Source organism: Myotis yumanensis, unplaced genomic scaffold (genome assembly GCF_028538775.1).
Source record: "Myotis yumanensis isolate MYYU_CA2020_CCGP unplaced genomic scaffold, mMyoYum1.0.hap1 SCAF_14, whole genome shotgun sequence".
Classification (NCBI taxonomy): domain Eukaryota; kingdom Metazoa; phylum Chordata; class Mammalia; order Chiroptera; family Vespertilionidae; genus Myotis; species Myotis yumanensis.
The window spans coordinates 12,065,829-12,082,384 of record NW_027223765.1 but is presented as its reverse complement, the minus strand read 5'-3'; the positions used below and the strand labels follow the sequence as shown (position 1 = coordinate 12,082,384).

Here is a 16,556-nt window from a genome sequence, read left to right as displayed (position 1 = left end):
TAAGTTTATATGAGAAAAACAGCAGTGATATATGTACCGCAGTCTTATGAAAAAGTTTCATCTGTACATTATGTTTTTATTATTTATTTATTTATTAAATATATTTTTATTTATCTCAGAGAGGAAGGGAGAGGGAGAGAAAGATAGAAACATCCAATGATGAGAGAGAATCACTGATTGGCTACCTCCTGCACGCCCCACACTGGAGATCGAGCCTGCAACCCAGGCATATGCCCTTGACCGGAATCGAACCTGGGACCCGTCAGTCCTCAGGACGACGCTCTATCCACTGAGTCAGACCGCCTAGGGCTGTACATTATGTTTTTAAAGCTCACTTATATGTGTCAAGCATAAAGAGCCAGAAAGATATATTAATTAAAATATATCTTGAAGTACTTTCTCTCAGCTCTGAAAATACAAATAAGTAAAAAACTAAACAAAATCCCACTCCAAACTAAAACAATCTCCAAATACTCAAGGTTGACTTAGCCTTGAAATTATATGCTCATAGTGTATATATTCTAATCTGTCTGCCCTAACTCTGTGTATTATATAGTGCATAAAATACATCACCAGATTAGACATCAGTATTTATATTTTTGATATCCTATCAATTACTATTGGCCATCATTTAATTTCTGACCAAATAAAGATCAAGAATTAATTATACTGCTTTTAACACTGCTCGCATTTGATCTTCCTAGATTCAATCCACAAGAATTTTCCCACCTTCCTTCTGACTCTGTGGACTGGCTTACTCATACGTTAGTTTCATAATTAGAACATCTATAAAGATAAGAAAATAAAGTACCAAGGCATCTGCTACTGCCTCCTCCACATCAGAACCTGTGTTCAGGACTCGCATGGCACTGACAGAAGCTGACAGTCGACTTGATTGGCTGATCCCATATCCTGGACCTAGTTCATCAGAAGAAAGAAAAAAGTTTTGAGAGAGTCATAAATGTTAACAGTGTCAGGTTAGTAATTTTAAGATCCTTAAGGGGGGGAAAAAAAAAAACCAATGGGGAAAGCATTTTAAAAGCAATACAATATTTTCTGGTACATATAGTTTTTGGTCAAAAAATGGTAAAGGCAATTAAAATTGCTGACAATCTGTAAAAACTAAATTTAAAGACCAGTGGTTACAATACATTCACAATCAGAAGGTGGAAGAAAGCATGGCTGGCCGACCAGGAGCTTACAAGTCTGTAGCATTGTAATTAGTCCAGCTCTTAGTCGGGCCAATCTCCTCCACATTGGTGAGACTAGAACAAATTCAATCCTCAAACCAATAATGATTATTAAGTTCACTGAAGCCACACCAGGACTTTACAAGAGAAAAAACCCTCTAATTATTATCTCCTCTCCTTCAAGACAGGCTGAATTCATTCTACAACGAAGACATATCACTTGATATTTGTTAAGTACCTACTAATAAGTGCCTGACATTCTGAGGTATGTGAAGACAAACCAGATGGGTTCTCCCCCTTAGCTACTTTCTATACCATCATGCACAATTAAAACACTTCATCCACCATTTTGGTTTTTTTTTTTTTAATGTACAAAAATGAGGTACATAACTGAGAACATAAAACAATTCTATATTTAAAATGACATAACTTAGATTATACAAAAGAAAAATGTCCATCTGCCAATGAAAAAAATGTTCAAATAAGGTTGCTAAAGGGGAAAAAATTACTTGGAGGAAAATAAAAATACCACAAATGATTTATTCTCCAACAAATTAAATTTAAATAAAAAACAAATTGATTTTAAAACATGAATATTATTCAATGGAAACTGAAAGGGACAAAAATCTGAGATGAATGCACAGATGAGAGTGAAAATGTACTCATCCTTCACCTGAGGCCCCATACACATCGGGGGCGTAGAGGGCACCAGTAGATCTGGAATGGTGTCTGGAGGCTGGAATAACAGGACCATACAAACCTCATCTATTACCACAGAAACAAGGAATAGTGGCAGCACTACAGTCAGGCAAGGAGAGTTAGTTAACACTGGCATTACTTTTAATAGTTAAGGGTCAGAATATTGCCAAACAGGGTAACTGAACATTAGCAATACAACATCATCCTTGACACACAACAGATCTTACACCTAAGGGGACAGACAATCCCACAGGAGACAAAATAAGTATTCAAATGGAAGGAAATGTCAAAAGTACAAGCATGAAACAAAAAAATGAACACTGTAGTTTAAAAAAAAACCACTATGGTAACTAGTAATCAATAATAATCCTATCTCCTCCAATCCTAAACCCAATGAAAGTTATTACTATTCTATTTTATAAATAGGTAAACTAAAGCATAGAGAGAGATTAATTAACCTGATCAAAGCCACGCTTGTATGTGATATACCTCAGTATCTTACTCTTTCAAGGACTAGTATCTCACACTTACCATTTTCACATTGTTCAAAAGATAATATACATCATTTATGTTAACATAAACATTTTCCATATAGTTCATAAACTGTAAGTTCTACATTCAGTAGATTATTTAAATATTAAAGCACATTTGAGCATCAAAGAAAGAACATTACAAATTTAATATTAAAAAAACCCGGAAATGTGTGAAACATCTCCATGCCCTTATGGCATGTTTTAAATCTAAATTTAGCAGATTTAAAATTTTAGATCCTAAAATCCACAAGATCACCATAAAGTCAATATTTTTCATACATGTAGAAACAAATAAGTCAGGAAAAAATTCATTTTGATATCTAACAAAATATATTACTTTTATTCTAAAAGTTACTCTTCTTCAGATATATTAATTAGAGCAGTTAAAATACTTTTGTTTCATAAATCACTCTTTCCTTTGCCTCAGGAACTTAATAAGAAAATGATAAAAAATATTGAGGAAAGGATTAAACAGAAATAATGCTGCACAAAATGCTTTATTAAACCTTGAAAGATGATTCATTTATTGTTAGTAAACATACTCATATATAGTTTTTTAAAAAATATATATATTTTTATTGATTTCAGAGAGGAAAGGAGAGGAAGAGATTAATGATGGGAGAGGATCATTAATTGGCTGCCTCCTACACACGCCTCACAGGGGATTGAACCCACAACCTGGGCATGTGCCCTGACCAGGAATCGAACCAATGGCCACTTGGTTCTTAGCTTTATGCTCAACCGCTGAGCTACACTGGCTGGGCATATATAGTTAGTTTTAATTTTACTCAATAGAAATAATTTCTATAATGGTGAGGCAGAGTTGAATCAATATAGCAATGCCTAATGGATGAAAATCTCTGTAAAACTTTAAGTAATTAGTAGTTACCTGTTGGTGAAGATAACAGGGTAAGAGACAGCACTCATGTGCTTGTCATAATTTAAGCCTTTCTTAGTTCTGGAAAAAAATGGAAACGAAGGGTGCAAGTTTCGGGGAAGTTCAGCTTTGCTCAGCTCTGATTGATTTGTGATGTTTTAGGGCCCTCACACTGGCCATGTGCTACCACTGAATAAATGGCAAGCTATGGAAACCACCCGTTAAATGGCAATATTCAAGTTAGAGGCAACAAAAAAATTCACCAAATAAAGTAAGGAGAGCAGAATACAGGCAAATACAGCAGAAAATGGGAACGAGGGATAACCTCACCTCTGGGAATGCTACTCCTAAACCTTGTGTAACAAACAGGGCTTATCTGATACTTTTTTTTTTTTTTTAAATATATTTTATTGATTTTTTACAGAGAGGAAGGGAGAGAGAGAGAGAGTCAGAAACATCAATGAGAGAGAAACATCGATCAGCTGCCTCCTGCACACCTCCAACTGGGGATGTGCCCGCAACCCAGGTACATGTCCTTGACCGGAATCGAACCCGGGACCTTTCAGTCCACAGGCCGACACTCAATCCACTGAGCCTAACCGGTTTCAGCTTATCTGATACTTTTACTATGCAGTATCTATCTATCTATATAAAAGCCTAAGTGATCATTATGACCGAACGACTGGTCGCTATGACATGCACTGACCACCGGGGGGGGGGCAGACACCCAATGCAGGAGCTGCTCCTTAGTCGGTCAGTGCACTCCCACAGCCAACCTCCCACAACCCCTCCCTCCTGCCGGCCAATTCCTCCCCGCAGCCGGCCAGCCTCCCATGACCCCTCCCCCCGGCCGGCCAGCCAACCTCCCACGGTCCCTCTCCCTGGCTTGCCAGCCCCCCAGTAGGCCTCGATAACCGGCTAGGCCGAGGGACCCTACCTATGCATGAATTCATGCACCGGGCCTCTAGTCTATAATAATAAAAGCATAATATGCTAATTAGACCAGATGTCCTTTCGGATGACCTTCCGGACAAAGCTGGGGCTCCAAGGGAAGCCCGGGTGCCAGGTGCCTGCCGGTGGCCGGAGGGAAGCCTGGGTCCTGGGTGCCAGAGGGAAGCCGGTGCTGGCAGCTGGGGGAAGAAAGGCCTACTCTTGCACAAATTTCGTGCATTTTGGGCCTCTCGTATGTAAATAAAAGGCTATAAAAGTAAGTTCTTCTAAAACTATAGTACATAATTAGTAGACTTAATATCCTTAACTGAAACAGGATATTTCATTAGAATCAGGAAAACTGCTTCCTTTATTAAAATTTAAGTGACTTAAATTGTCAAATGGAAGCTTTGAAATGAATCTAGAAAATTAATGGCTAGACAATATATCTCTTAAAAATAGACATTAACAATGCTTATTTTATTTTAGTTAGTTAGTTATTGTGTTAATCCTCACCTGAGGATATTTTTCCCATTGATTTTTAGAGAGAGTATAAGGGAGGGAGAGAGAGGACAGGATGGAGGGAATGAAAAGGCAGGGAGGGAAGGAAGGAGGGAGAGAGGCAGAGAGAGTAGAACATTGATGTGAGAGACACATCGATTGGTTGCCTCCTGCACGCACCCTATCTGGGGCTGGGGATTGAACCTGCAACCCAAGTACATGCCCTTGCCCAGGAACTGAACCCACAACCCTTTGGTGTATGGGCCAATGCTCTAACCACTGAACAATACAGGGGTGGGGCAACAATGCTTGTTTTTTTTAATTAATTAATTAATTAATTAATTGTTGGTTGTAAATTTCCTTTACTCTCTATTATACAGATTTTATTTTATTTTTTTCGGCCGAGGTCGCGCTGTGGACCACCGATCCCAGCATCTATTATAGAGATTTTTAAAGTAGAGACACATGTTTTTGTTTCTTCTTATCTTGTGTTTCCTAATAATACTGCAGTATTATCATTACACAACTGCAGGTGTTAGACCATTAAAAAAAATCTAAGATCCTAGAGCCTAACAGAACTATTTCTAAGTGAGCATTTAGAGCCTCAGGGGAAGAGGTGCAGGAGCAGCAACACTGGTGGCAGGCACTTCTCTGAGGGGTTTTTCATACATTCTCTCATTTACACATTTTATAAACAATCCTGAGTACACGCTACAAATTATGCTAGTTTTACAGATAAGGACATCCAGGTATAGAAAAGTTACAGAACTGGGGTAAGAACTTAGGCCATCTGGCCCTAGAATATATGCTCTTAACCCTATACCCACTCTATTTCCTTCAATTCTTGAAGGTGGCACGCTTATTTTATACAAATGTGTAATTTATTTTACTTCTTAATGTATGTGTGTACATATGTGCACACACACAGATACTCCACAGACTAAAACTATTGCATATGAATTAAAAACATCTCTGGCAATATACAGAAAGGGAAACTCTTTGGCACCTGGGACACTTGGCTAAACAACAAAGATTAAGGATATCCCTGTCTGTGTCCCCAGCTAATGGGGTTTTCTAGGTCAGTAAAGGACAATCTAGTGATATATTTGAGCCAAATGACCCAGAGAACAATAAATTAATCTCTAGAAATTCTATACTAACATGTCTATCGAAGGAAATAATTCCAATAGACAGTAAGACCTATGTTCTACTTAAGTGTCACAAAGTCTGAAGAGTAGCTCTCCAAGTATTAGTTACCTAAATTTTATAAAATTAAAAGAAAAATCTGAAATGGCTACATGTATGTGCATATAAACAAAGTACTAGTTAAAAATGTTAGAGGACCATGCAGAAATCCTAAAGAGTTTCAGTGAAAAATATTCTGCCTTTCCATTATTCTAAATACTAAAGGCTTAAGAAAAGCATTTAATATTTTTATAACTGAGGTAAATATAATGTTACATGGTATTATAATCAAGGTTATAATACAATCTCTATAATGAGGGACAGATAGGTTCTACAGCAGTGACATGACATGAGTCATATAATATACAGGAAATGACAAACTGGAAAATACTATAAAAATGTTAATTCTGCCCATTTTAATAGGTAGTTCATATATTATTCTGCAGCACTCTTTCCAGTAACCGAAGTCAAATGTCTAAGTTGAAATGTTAATATTTCTGCTGAAAAGGACAAAAGTACTCAAACAGTTCATATTTCAGTTGAGAGTACATATCTAAATGTTATATTTAAATTTTATGGGTTTATTTGTTAAGAAAAATACTGAATTCAATATTCTGTAGTTTAAATCTGTGTGATATTTACTAGATTATAAAGACAATTTGTTTATACAATGTCTAACTTGCTCATTTAAGGTAAACAAACGTCAAAGGAATGTCCCAACTATAAAATTTCCTCCTGATTCTTTCCTCAAAAAAGGAGAAAAGAGATAGAGGTGAAGATACAGAAAAGCTAAACCCAGGTTACGCTGCGGTTATCACATGGTGATAGCAACAAGGGGAAAGCAGTGCACCTCACACCTGCCCAAATACTTACCGAGGGGCTGGAAAGAGCGGACAGGACTTGTGTCCCGGCTGCTCTCCCGACTGGCCTCTCGGCTGCACCCTTGACTCACACTTGGTCGAGGAATACGACTGCTTCGGGCTGGCCAGAGCATCAGCAGCATTCAAAAAGGAGAAAACGGAAGACAGAATTTGTATTTTGGATATTTTTGTTTTATTTTTCTTTCTTGAAAACTGATCAATAACTTGTTTTTCTAAGGTTGGGAAGAAGTTAACTCTTCCTAGAAATGAAGCATTACCAGAAATTTGGTTAAATTTCTTTTTTTTTAAAAAAATATATATTTTTATTGGTTTTTTTACAGAGAGGAAGGGAGAGGGAGAGGGAGAAGGAAACATCGATGAGAGAGAAACATCGATCAGCTGCCTCCTGCACACTCCCTACTGGGGAAGTGCCCGCAACCAAGGTACATGCCCTTGACCGGAATCAAACTCGAGACCCTTGAGTCCGCAGGCCAATGCTCTATCCACTGAGCCACACCGGTCAGGGCTGGTTAAATTTCTTGAATACAGTCCTCTAACTTGTTTTAGATTAGAAGGGTAAAATAATAGTTTAGTAATTTACATAAATTATACTTTTAAGATAAACTATCTAATTCAATTTATAACCTATATTTCATTTTGCCTTGGATTTTAAGTTGTTTTCCTCTAACTTAAAAGTGCCTCATCAGTCTTCAATGCTACCAAAACCTGAAACACAGAAGAAATAAAAAGTCCCAAGTCTCACGTAGAAAATCTTACCCACTGAGAGCCTAGATGGACTAGCCTCTCTGCTACAGCCCTGGCTCCGTGGTATCTTGCTTCTCTTCTGTGCGGAGGCTGAATTGACCAGGACTCTTTGAACACCAGAGTTCACAGTGGAGAGGGCTGTTGTGGTCAGAACTCTTCCTGGAGATCCAGACCGGCTGCCAGCTGAACCAAACACACACACAAATGTGAAGATGTGAATTCCAAGAGAACTTGCGGAAAGGATAAAAATTTAAGAAATACATCTGAGAACACTGTGCTAGTATTGTAACTAAGTGCAAAGGAAATAGAATGAAAAAGATTTATATATAACCATAACCTATGGGAAAAAACATATACTATAAATACTTAAACTGAATGGTAAATCATGTGAAATATATACTTTAAATTTGGGGGGTACAAGATACCATCTATGTTTGATAAGGACAACATATTATGATTTTCAGAACACAAATAGTATAAAAAATTTCCAAATAAATAACTTTCAGGCAATACATTTCATATAGCTAAAGCCATATATTGAAAGGGAAAAAAATTAATAATCTGTCACTGCTATTGTTTTTGTTGAAAATATAATAAAAACTTGCTTCATGTTAAGTTGTCCTGCTGAGAATGCCTCTGAATGGGTATAACAAAGTTATTTTTAAAATTTTTACAAAATTAAATTTTAAATGTTTACAAAATTGGCCAACTGAAAAGAAACTTGCTATTTGCCTTTAAATAGCAAAGGGATCTTGCGTGGCCACAATCAAATGTAGAAGTACTGAGGGTAGAATAGGACTAAAAGGCAAATGTCAAAGAAGTCAGACCCTTTCCAACCTGGTGATATTCAGTCTTGAAAGGAACAGGATATGTGGTCGGGGAAATAGAGAAGGAGGTAAATAAAATCTCAGAGATTAAGGCAAGGGTTTAAAAAAAAACTTAAGAAACATGTTTTAAAACTAGAATTGCCTGGGTTAACTTTTCAGGGGATAAGCTCCTTGTGAAAATATTTTATATCTGCATTGACTAGATAACTGCAAGACAGAATGTGACTCTAGATTCTGAATGGTAGTTAGTAACATAGAGAAGTTAAACCTGCACACAAATAAATCTTCATGAAAGCAACATTTCCCCTTTGTTGGCATTACTTCTCCTAACCAACAGGGCAGTCACTGCTCACCTTGTGCAATTTTACCCAATCACACTTCATTTCCAAGGAGCAGAGATTAAAGACTCAAATGCCAATGAGATAAGCAGGATGTCAATGAGGGCACAGTGCTGAGTGTAAGGCAGGGAGTGGTGATTTTTTAGTGCCAGCCAGCTGTCTTGAGGTGATACAGGCCAGGTTTGGGAATTTAAAAATTGAAGCTTTAAAATTTCCTGGTTTTCATCATGTTGTGTAGTAGACCAAATAATACATGAATGGAGACAGGCGGGATGTGGTCCATGGGCTGCTGATCTGTGACCCTTGCTATAGTTTTCTTGGCTTCGTCTTACTGAATACAATATAAACATATGCTTAATTCCTAAACTTTACCAGCATACCATATGAAATATAACTTCCACTGATTATAGCAATACTGTAAAACAAAGTAGTGTTTCTAATGAAATTAATGACTTAACTATTTGAGTCGAAGAAATTCTAAACTATTGTAGGGAAATTATTCAAGTCTACTTTAAAATGATGGCTCATATGAATTATTTCATGATGTTTCAGGTGAAGAATCTTTAAATCAGATTTCTTTAAGTTATAACCTTTGGGATACTCACAAGGCACCTATTTCTCCATGCAGTGTCTAAACTAAACATACACACCAAAACATCCAAACACCCAACATGCCACAAACTCACAATGCAACATAAGCTGATGGAATATTTTATGGGAACACTTGCAACAATATAAAAAGTGGAAATAATGAACTGAACATGTACAATATGGTATTCAGTTAAAACCAATATAAGTTTAGAGGTAGAGGTATTTGTAGGAAACTAGAGAATTCCTTGAAGTGTGGGTCTATTCAGCAGACAGCAAACATACAGTATAGAAGGAGAGTAACCACTTCACCTATTCCAGATATATTGAATTTATCCAAATAATACAACAGTGATAACTGCAGTGCCTATGACTCATTTGGAATTATTTATACTTAGAAGAAAATATCAAGGCTCTTTCCCCAGCAAGAACTACCAAGGCTAATTATTTCTAAGCAAACCACAGAGTGATGAAAAGGGGCATGCTGTACCTAGGAAATATCAAACTACTAGAAAATACTCTAATTTGTAAAACTTAAAAATGGATGCCTAATTTCTCTTGTGCTGCCTAACGTATTCAAACTACCATTTTACATTGTTATGAGATATTTTCAAAGCATTACTAAATCTCCTTTGCTTCTGAATGTTTATACCTGTGGGGTCAACTTGGATAATTTTTAAAATCCAGGGTTTTGGTAATAAAAGACAGGCCAAGGAAAAATCATAATGGGCAATATAGCTCCAAAGTGATGGGCTATTATGTTACAAATTTCTGCTGAATAGAACCCATTCTTGATAATGAAAGTAGGTGATCAAACAATAGATGGACACATAGAGTCTACAGATTCTTACCACCAATGGTATTAGCAGATTGTGATCCTGAACAAGTGTAAAGGCAGAATTAGGGTAAGGGTTATAATCCATGTTGAGGGGAAGAGCAGATTTAAAGCGGATGGCAGATGGAAATAAGAAAGCTTTAGTCAGTTCTTAAAAAATAAAAAACCCTAAAGCAAAAAAACAAAACAAAAAAACAAAACAACCCCAATATCCCAAAACCATAGATGTCTGTAACAAAAGCAGGTACATTTAGTAGTTTTTGCAGCTGGTAAGCTGAAATAAGACACTCATGTACAAAGCAGATGAAATGAAGTTGCAAAAATAAATGTAAATTCTTCAGCTTTTCTTCTGATGGCCTAAAATCTAAATAATTAAATGTTTAAGTTTTTATTACTTAAACATTTAATTTTAAACTATAGGCAAAGAAGAACTACAACATCTTCTAGCTGAAGAAAAATTACAAGGAAAAGCTACACAATTTATCTTTCTTAAGACACACAGAATAAAACAAATGGCAGAGAGTGGGTTGGGGCAGGGAGACAAAGTTTCTGACAGGCTGTACAATCATTTGTACACAACCAGTCACTACCAACAACAAAAACAAAAAGACACAATCCTTACATAAATATAAATCTGGAAGTCTCCAACTTGGTCTGCTTTTATTTATTTTGGTTAACCATCAGAACACACCTGCTTTGATCCAAGAGTTTTTTTTTTTAAATGACGACATAAAAATATGGAAATACCATGCAAACTCTAATGAATTATTCTACAACAAAGTGAGATGGGTATCACAGCAATAATTCTGTAAACATATTATAAGGAAACTTGCATCAAATTCTATTGGGCCACAATATCTTTTTTCAAGAGGATTTGGAATGGAACATATAGTCATTCAAATAAATAAGCAAGCAAAAACTTCTCCAACATGATTTAAACCTAAGTATAGTAAAAATGTCTTCTAGTTTTAAAATCCTACTTAGGTCTAAAAGCCTATCATTAAGTTCTGACTCTTTAGGAAAGATTTTGAAGTATTGTGGATTAGGGTTTTGAAGTTAAAAAAAAAATCAATATAAAAAAATTATGCTACATTCTACTGAAGTAGTTAAAATACACCTAAAAGTGAGGTCCTTAAGTAATGTATTAAAAATCCATACACAAAGCACTTTGAATGAATCTCTATTGTGAGTTCAGTCTTTAAACTTCACATTTTCAAACTTCACCATTATTTATTTCTTTGTTTCCTGAAGGCCACAGAATAACACAGAATAGAAGTACCCAACAGGAGTATAAAATTAAGTTGACATTAGATTATGAATAACAAATTTTATTAGCTAAAATATATAGTACTTACTCTGGGCCCAGGCACTGTCTTAAGTGTATTAAATGTACTACATATCATTTAATCCTCACAACAATCCTATGAGAATATCCTCTTTATTTTACAGATGAGTATACGAAAATACAACTTAAAAAAATCTGGAGGGGCCATGATTCAAATCTGGGCAGTATGGCGCTAGAGTCTGTGATTTCCCCCCCCCCAATTTATATTTATTGATTTCAGAGAGGAAGGAAGAGGGAGAGAGAGATAGAAACATCAATGATGAGAGAGAATCATTGACTGGCTGCCTCCTGCACTACCCCCTACTGGGGATCCAGATCGCAACCCAGGCATGTGCCCTTGACTGGAATCAAACCCAGGACCTTTCAGTCCGCAGGCTGATGCTCTATCCACTGAGCCAAATCAGCTAGGGCTCTGTGATTTAAATAAATAATTCTCAAACTTTTTTGTAATACAAATTATTTGGTGATCTTATTATAGACTGAATTGAATATGGCATGAGATTGTGCATTCCTAAAAAGTTCCTGGTGATGCTGATGCTGGTCTGGGCAGACATTTGGAGTATCAAGGCTCTAAACTACTGTGACACACTGCTAAAGATTAAGTTACTTTAACAAATTATTCCAAAAACACACAAGGTCAGGGAAGACTGTGATATTATTCATTCCTAATTGGTTAGAAGAGCCCTTACCCAGAAGGCATTTGCCATTTTTTCTATTTGTAAAATTTGTAATTTTACTGAGCATTTCTGCTTATTTTTAGGACTCTTGTTGAGTGCTCCCACCGTTACTCTGCCTGGATTTTTTGGCTTTGGAAAGAGGAGGAGAGAGAATCTGCTAGGTAGAATTATATATTCACCACCCTGGCCTTCTCCAAGCCCAGCTATATTTTCTTTGATTCCAAGATTCAGGAATCAAGTTAAAAAGGAGACAAAATAGGGCTTCTTTATCTTGATAAATCACCTAATCAACATGGAAGATAGTTAAATCTATTCCTTTCCAAAATAGCCTGTACGTATAACCCCAGAATGACTTTCCTAGAAAAAAATTTCTAGAAATAAGTGCTAATGAAAATCTTTTGATAAAGAAGGAATGGGAACAAGCTGCTTTAAATTAATAATGCCATAAGTGTATGTATTACTGTTCTGGAACATGTAGAAATGGATCATTCATTTTACCTAGGCCTCAAAATTGTGCTTTTTAACAACTGGCCTTATAGAGAAGCTCAGCTTCCAATAAAATAGCAAAAATATAAATATTAAATTTAATAAGAAATATAACAGAACCAGTCATTTTAATTTGTTTCCTCACTATGAATCAGTTTATATCTGCCAGAACTGCTAACTATATTCTAATAGATTTTGGGGCAAATATGAAGATACCATGTATCTGTCGTTGAATAGCATTAGCTAGATGCAACCAGATTAGATGTTAATACATGGCAATTATTTTGCCTCTAAAAAGCACAATTTTCCACATTTGCAAGTTTCTGAGTAAACTGTCAAAACTTTAATACTAAGAGATCTGTGTTACTTAAAATATCTGCATGCAAAAGTTTATACAGCAGATGAAGTTTTTCTTTCTAAGTGGCAGATATTAATGATGCAGCCCTAATAACACACCAAAGACAAGACAACACCCACTCAAAAAAATCCAAAACATGCACAACAACTGACCCAAAACATTGAAAAAAAAAATACCTTCATTTTTGTCAGGTGATGATGAACCTAAAGTATAGAACAAGAACTCAGTATGTGGCTTGTCTTTTTAAAATTAGCTTTGTCTTTATCCACTGGTCAATCTCCTAATACAGTAATATATAAGCAACACACTTATCATAACATATTACAAATATAGGAGAACTGATAGGCAATACGTACGCTGTGACTGAGACACCATTTTTGTTCGACTTCTTCCTCTAGAATCTGTCTTGGCATTTCCTATGCCAGCAAGTGGTGCTGAAAGCTTCGCTCTCACCCGACCTAAGGAATAAAATTTTTTACATAAAAAAAGGCAGGTTTGTGTAATAATATTTAGTAACGAGGGGGGGAAATCTCACTAAAATTTTCTAATTGAGTGTGGTTTCCAAGTATTCTTAAATTCTGTAATAACAGAGTCATCACTTATAGGTTATACTTCTCTTAAAATTTTAAAAATACATACTGTTTTTTTATATGTTCCACCATAAGCTAAATTTCCATCAAGAATAAGAGTAAAGTCAAACTAAAAGATTTCTATTCTTAGTTTGATTAGTCCAGTAGAATTATAACTAAGAAAGTTACCATAGACATTCTATTTGTTTCTTAATTGGTAATTCCAACTCTAAAATTTCAGTATCTGTGACATTTATTCTCAAATCTAGAGTATATTAAATAAAGGAACAACAACCCAAACAATTCATTTAACTGAAAATATACTTCTTCTAAAGGGATTTGCAAGAACATCTTACTAGGTAAAATATTTAATCCTGTTATCCTGTGCTAAACATCAGATTACTACAGAGGGATATGGATGTATTTACCATTGTCTTCCCCCAAGCAACCAATCTATAATAATAAAAGCGTAATATGCTCTTCTGGACGAAGCCGGGGCTGCGAGGGCCAAAGCAGCGGAGGCTGGGAGGGCCAAGCCCCTTGCACGAATTTCGTGCATCGGGCCTATAGTTTCATTTATTAAATGATTTGAGAAGTAACTATCACACAAAAGTTGGCAACTTTCTCAACACATTTCCTTCTCTACCTCTCAGTTGTACTCCATTCTTCTCTACGAGACTCATCCCCTCCACAAAACCAAGCCACAAATATCTATCTTTGGAGCTCTTAAACCAAAAGAGATGATGCTTATTAAAGCAGGTACTTGGGTCTTCTTAAGATATAGTTTCAACCACTATCAAAGCAGAACCAATACCAAACAATCACAAAGAAGGGCTCAGAATCTTTTTTATTAAAAGGTACAATTTGTAGGGCAATCACAATATACTGCCTAGCCTGATAGGACTATATCAGTCACAAAAAATAACCGGAATAGTAAGGAGAAATTACAAAATTAAGATAAGAGAGTAAGAATTGGGAACAAAACAAAAGCAAAACCAGAAGTATAGTTGGTAGAGTCCTGCACTCTATCAACTTCTTCAAGGTTCCATAAAAAAGCCCATAGTTTAGGTCTTTCACCCTTTTAGAGTCTGTTTAGAGTTGGATACAGTGTTCTCCTGACTAAGAAATAGAACAGAAAGATAAAATTATTATTTTTGAAATAGAGAATTTATCCAATATAATGAAAAAATTAGGATAAGTATTGGTACTACATTCTAAATTACAATGACACAGTGCCAGAAACCATTTTTATAAAGAATTCCAACTTAAAACATAAAATATGAAAAGATTTCAATATATCTGAGTAAATATGAGAAAAAGAACAAGTTAAATCTATTTGATTTTGTATCACAAGAAAGTGTCATATCCATGTCAAACTTAGGAAAAAGAAAATATGTATCCAATCAGCGATTTAATAAGACAGACTTTATGTAGAATAAATATAAAAATTGAATTTTTCCTTCTCTACAAATCAAAAAGCAATAAATATTAATTTTTAAGTAAGCTGGCTCAGTAAAATAAAATGTTATATCTAGCAAGTTTTTTGTACTCTCAAATTCAAATCACATATGCAATTCCCCAGTAACTAATTAAAAAACAAAGATACATTTAAAAGCTGATGATATTTAAACTCCAATAAAGCAATGGCACATGCTTCCCCAAAGTATAAGTGAGTTGGCATACATTAAAAAAACATAAACACAAAAACAAAAGAAAAGCATTACTGTCACTATGGAAACAAATGGAACCGTGTGCTAACTTTATACTAGATATTATTAAACATGTTAAGCAATTATGTTTTTCCAGCATGAGATGATTGAAGATACAAAGCAAAACTCCGGAATGAAGAATTAAAAAAAAAAAATCCACATACATAACTAACACAACGAAGCATAAAATGTAGAAGCTACCACAGCTGGCAAATAATATAGATTTGCAAAGAAATTAGCCTATTTTAGTTTTTAATATTTAATTCCTATTGATGAAGATATTAATATAGAGGTATGTGTGTTACTAGCAAAATGCGTAATTCTTACCATCTTCGGATGCTGTTCCTAAATAAGAGAAATAAAACAATAACATTTCAACAAATTCTGCCAATGCTAATTGTTAAGACCTACTTTGTGACTCCCACCCAAAACTAAAATGAAAGGATAAAAACAAAACCTCCTCCTCTAATAGTCTTCACTTAAGGTTCATTTTGACAAAGAACAAAAATTGAGGTAACCTAATGACTCACAGCACAAAAAGGTTAAAACTAGGCAATTGAAAATGACAAAATTCCATAACGTAAACTTTTTTCCTGCTGTATTTCATACTCAAAATTTGAAATGATGAAGAAAATCAGGAAAATTAATCACTCAAGAAAGATGCAACTGTCATTATTTCCCTTTGAAATGAAGATTTTCATAGATCTTTCCAGAGTAAGAATATTTTCGGTGCATTTTCAAAGTTAGTCCACAAGAGAACTAGAAAAGCTAACTGACAAACATAGGAACCAAATCCACGACCTAGGCCTCACTAACCCAGTATTGTCACCAAAGCATTATAAAGGCCTATCAATTCATCAGCTATTTACTCAACATTTATGTTTGCTCCCTAAGATGTCAATGAAAATGAGCAAAAATGACCAAACACAAATATCATAGCTCACTACTACTAAAGGGCAATAACAGATGTCTCTCTGTGTGTATATAGATATTTTTTAAAATATAGGATTGAGCATCAGTGAGAATAACACATCACATAACAAGTGTTCTGTCAAATAGGCTGTTTCTGACCCAAACAGGAAAACATTTTATCTGAAAAGTAAGAATGATTTGTTTTTAAAGGATCCATAATATCTCAGTGATAGAAGTCATATAAAGGGTTTGATGGACTTTCATTTCATTCAAAAATTTTTAAAAATTTATGCAATATATTAAACATTAGAGAAGCATACAGACTAATATAAGTAACACTCATGTGCCCAATACATGATTAAATGTTCCATT

At 35.3% G+C, this 16,556-nt stretch overlaps 1 protein-coding gene across 38 annotated transcripts in view; it reads right to left on the bottom strand.

The window, feature by feature from the left end:
* The window catches only part of CLASP2 (cytoplasmic linker associated protein 2), a 140,772-nt gene that overhangs the window by 48,704 nt on the left and 75,512 nt on the right, over positions 1–16,556 (bottom strand). For 8 of the 38 annotated variants that reach the window (XM_070391787.1, XM_070391762.1, XM_070391767.1 and 5 more), the window contains 8 exons: positions 15,600–15,617; positions 13,351–13,452; positions 13,171–13,197; positions 10,145–10,171; positions 7,553–7,723; positions 6,789–6,896; positions 1,864–1,926; positions 812–918 (listed from right to left, as the gene is read on the bottom strand). In XM_070391787.1, the coding sequence (XP_070247888.1) occupies positions 812–918; positions 1,864–1,926; positions 6,789–6,896; positions 7,553–7,723; positions 10,145–10,171; positions 13,171–13,197; positions 13,351–13,452; positions 15,600–15,617 (623 nt within the window). The remainder of the gene's footprint in view (positions 1–811; positions 919–1,863; positions 1,927–6,788; positions 6,897–7,552; positions 7,724–10,144; positions 10,172–13,170; positions 13,198–13,350; positions 13,453–15,599; positions 15,618–16,556) is intronic. The other 30 variants (XM_070391768.1, XM_070391774.1, XM_070391773.1 and 27 more) reach the window with 8 other exon arrangements.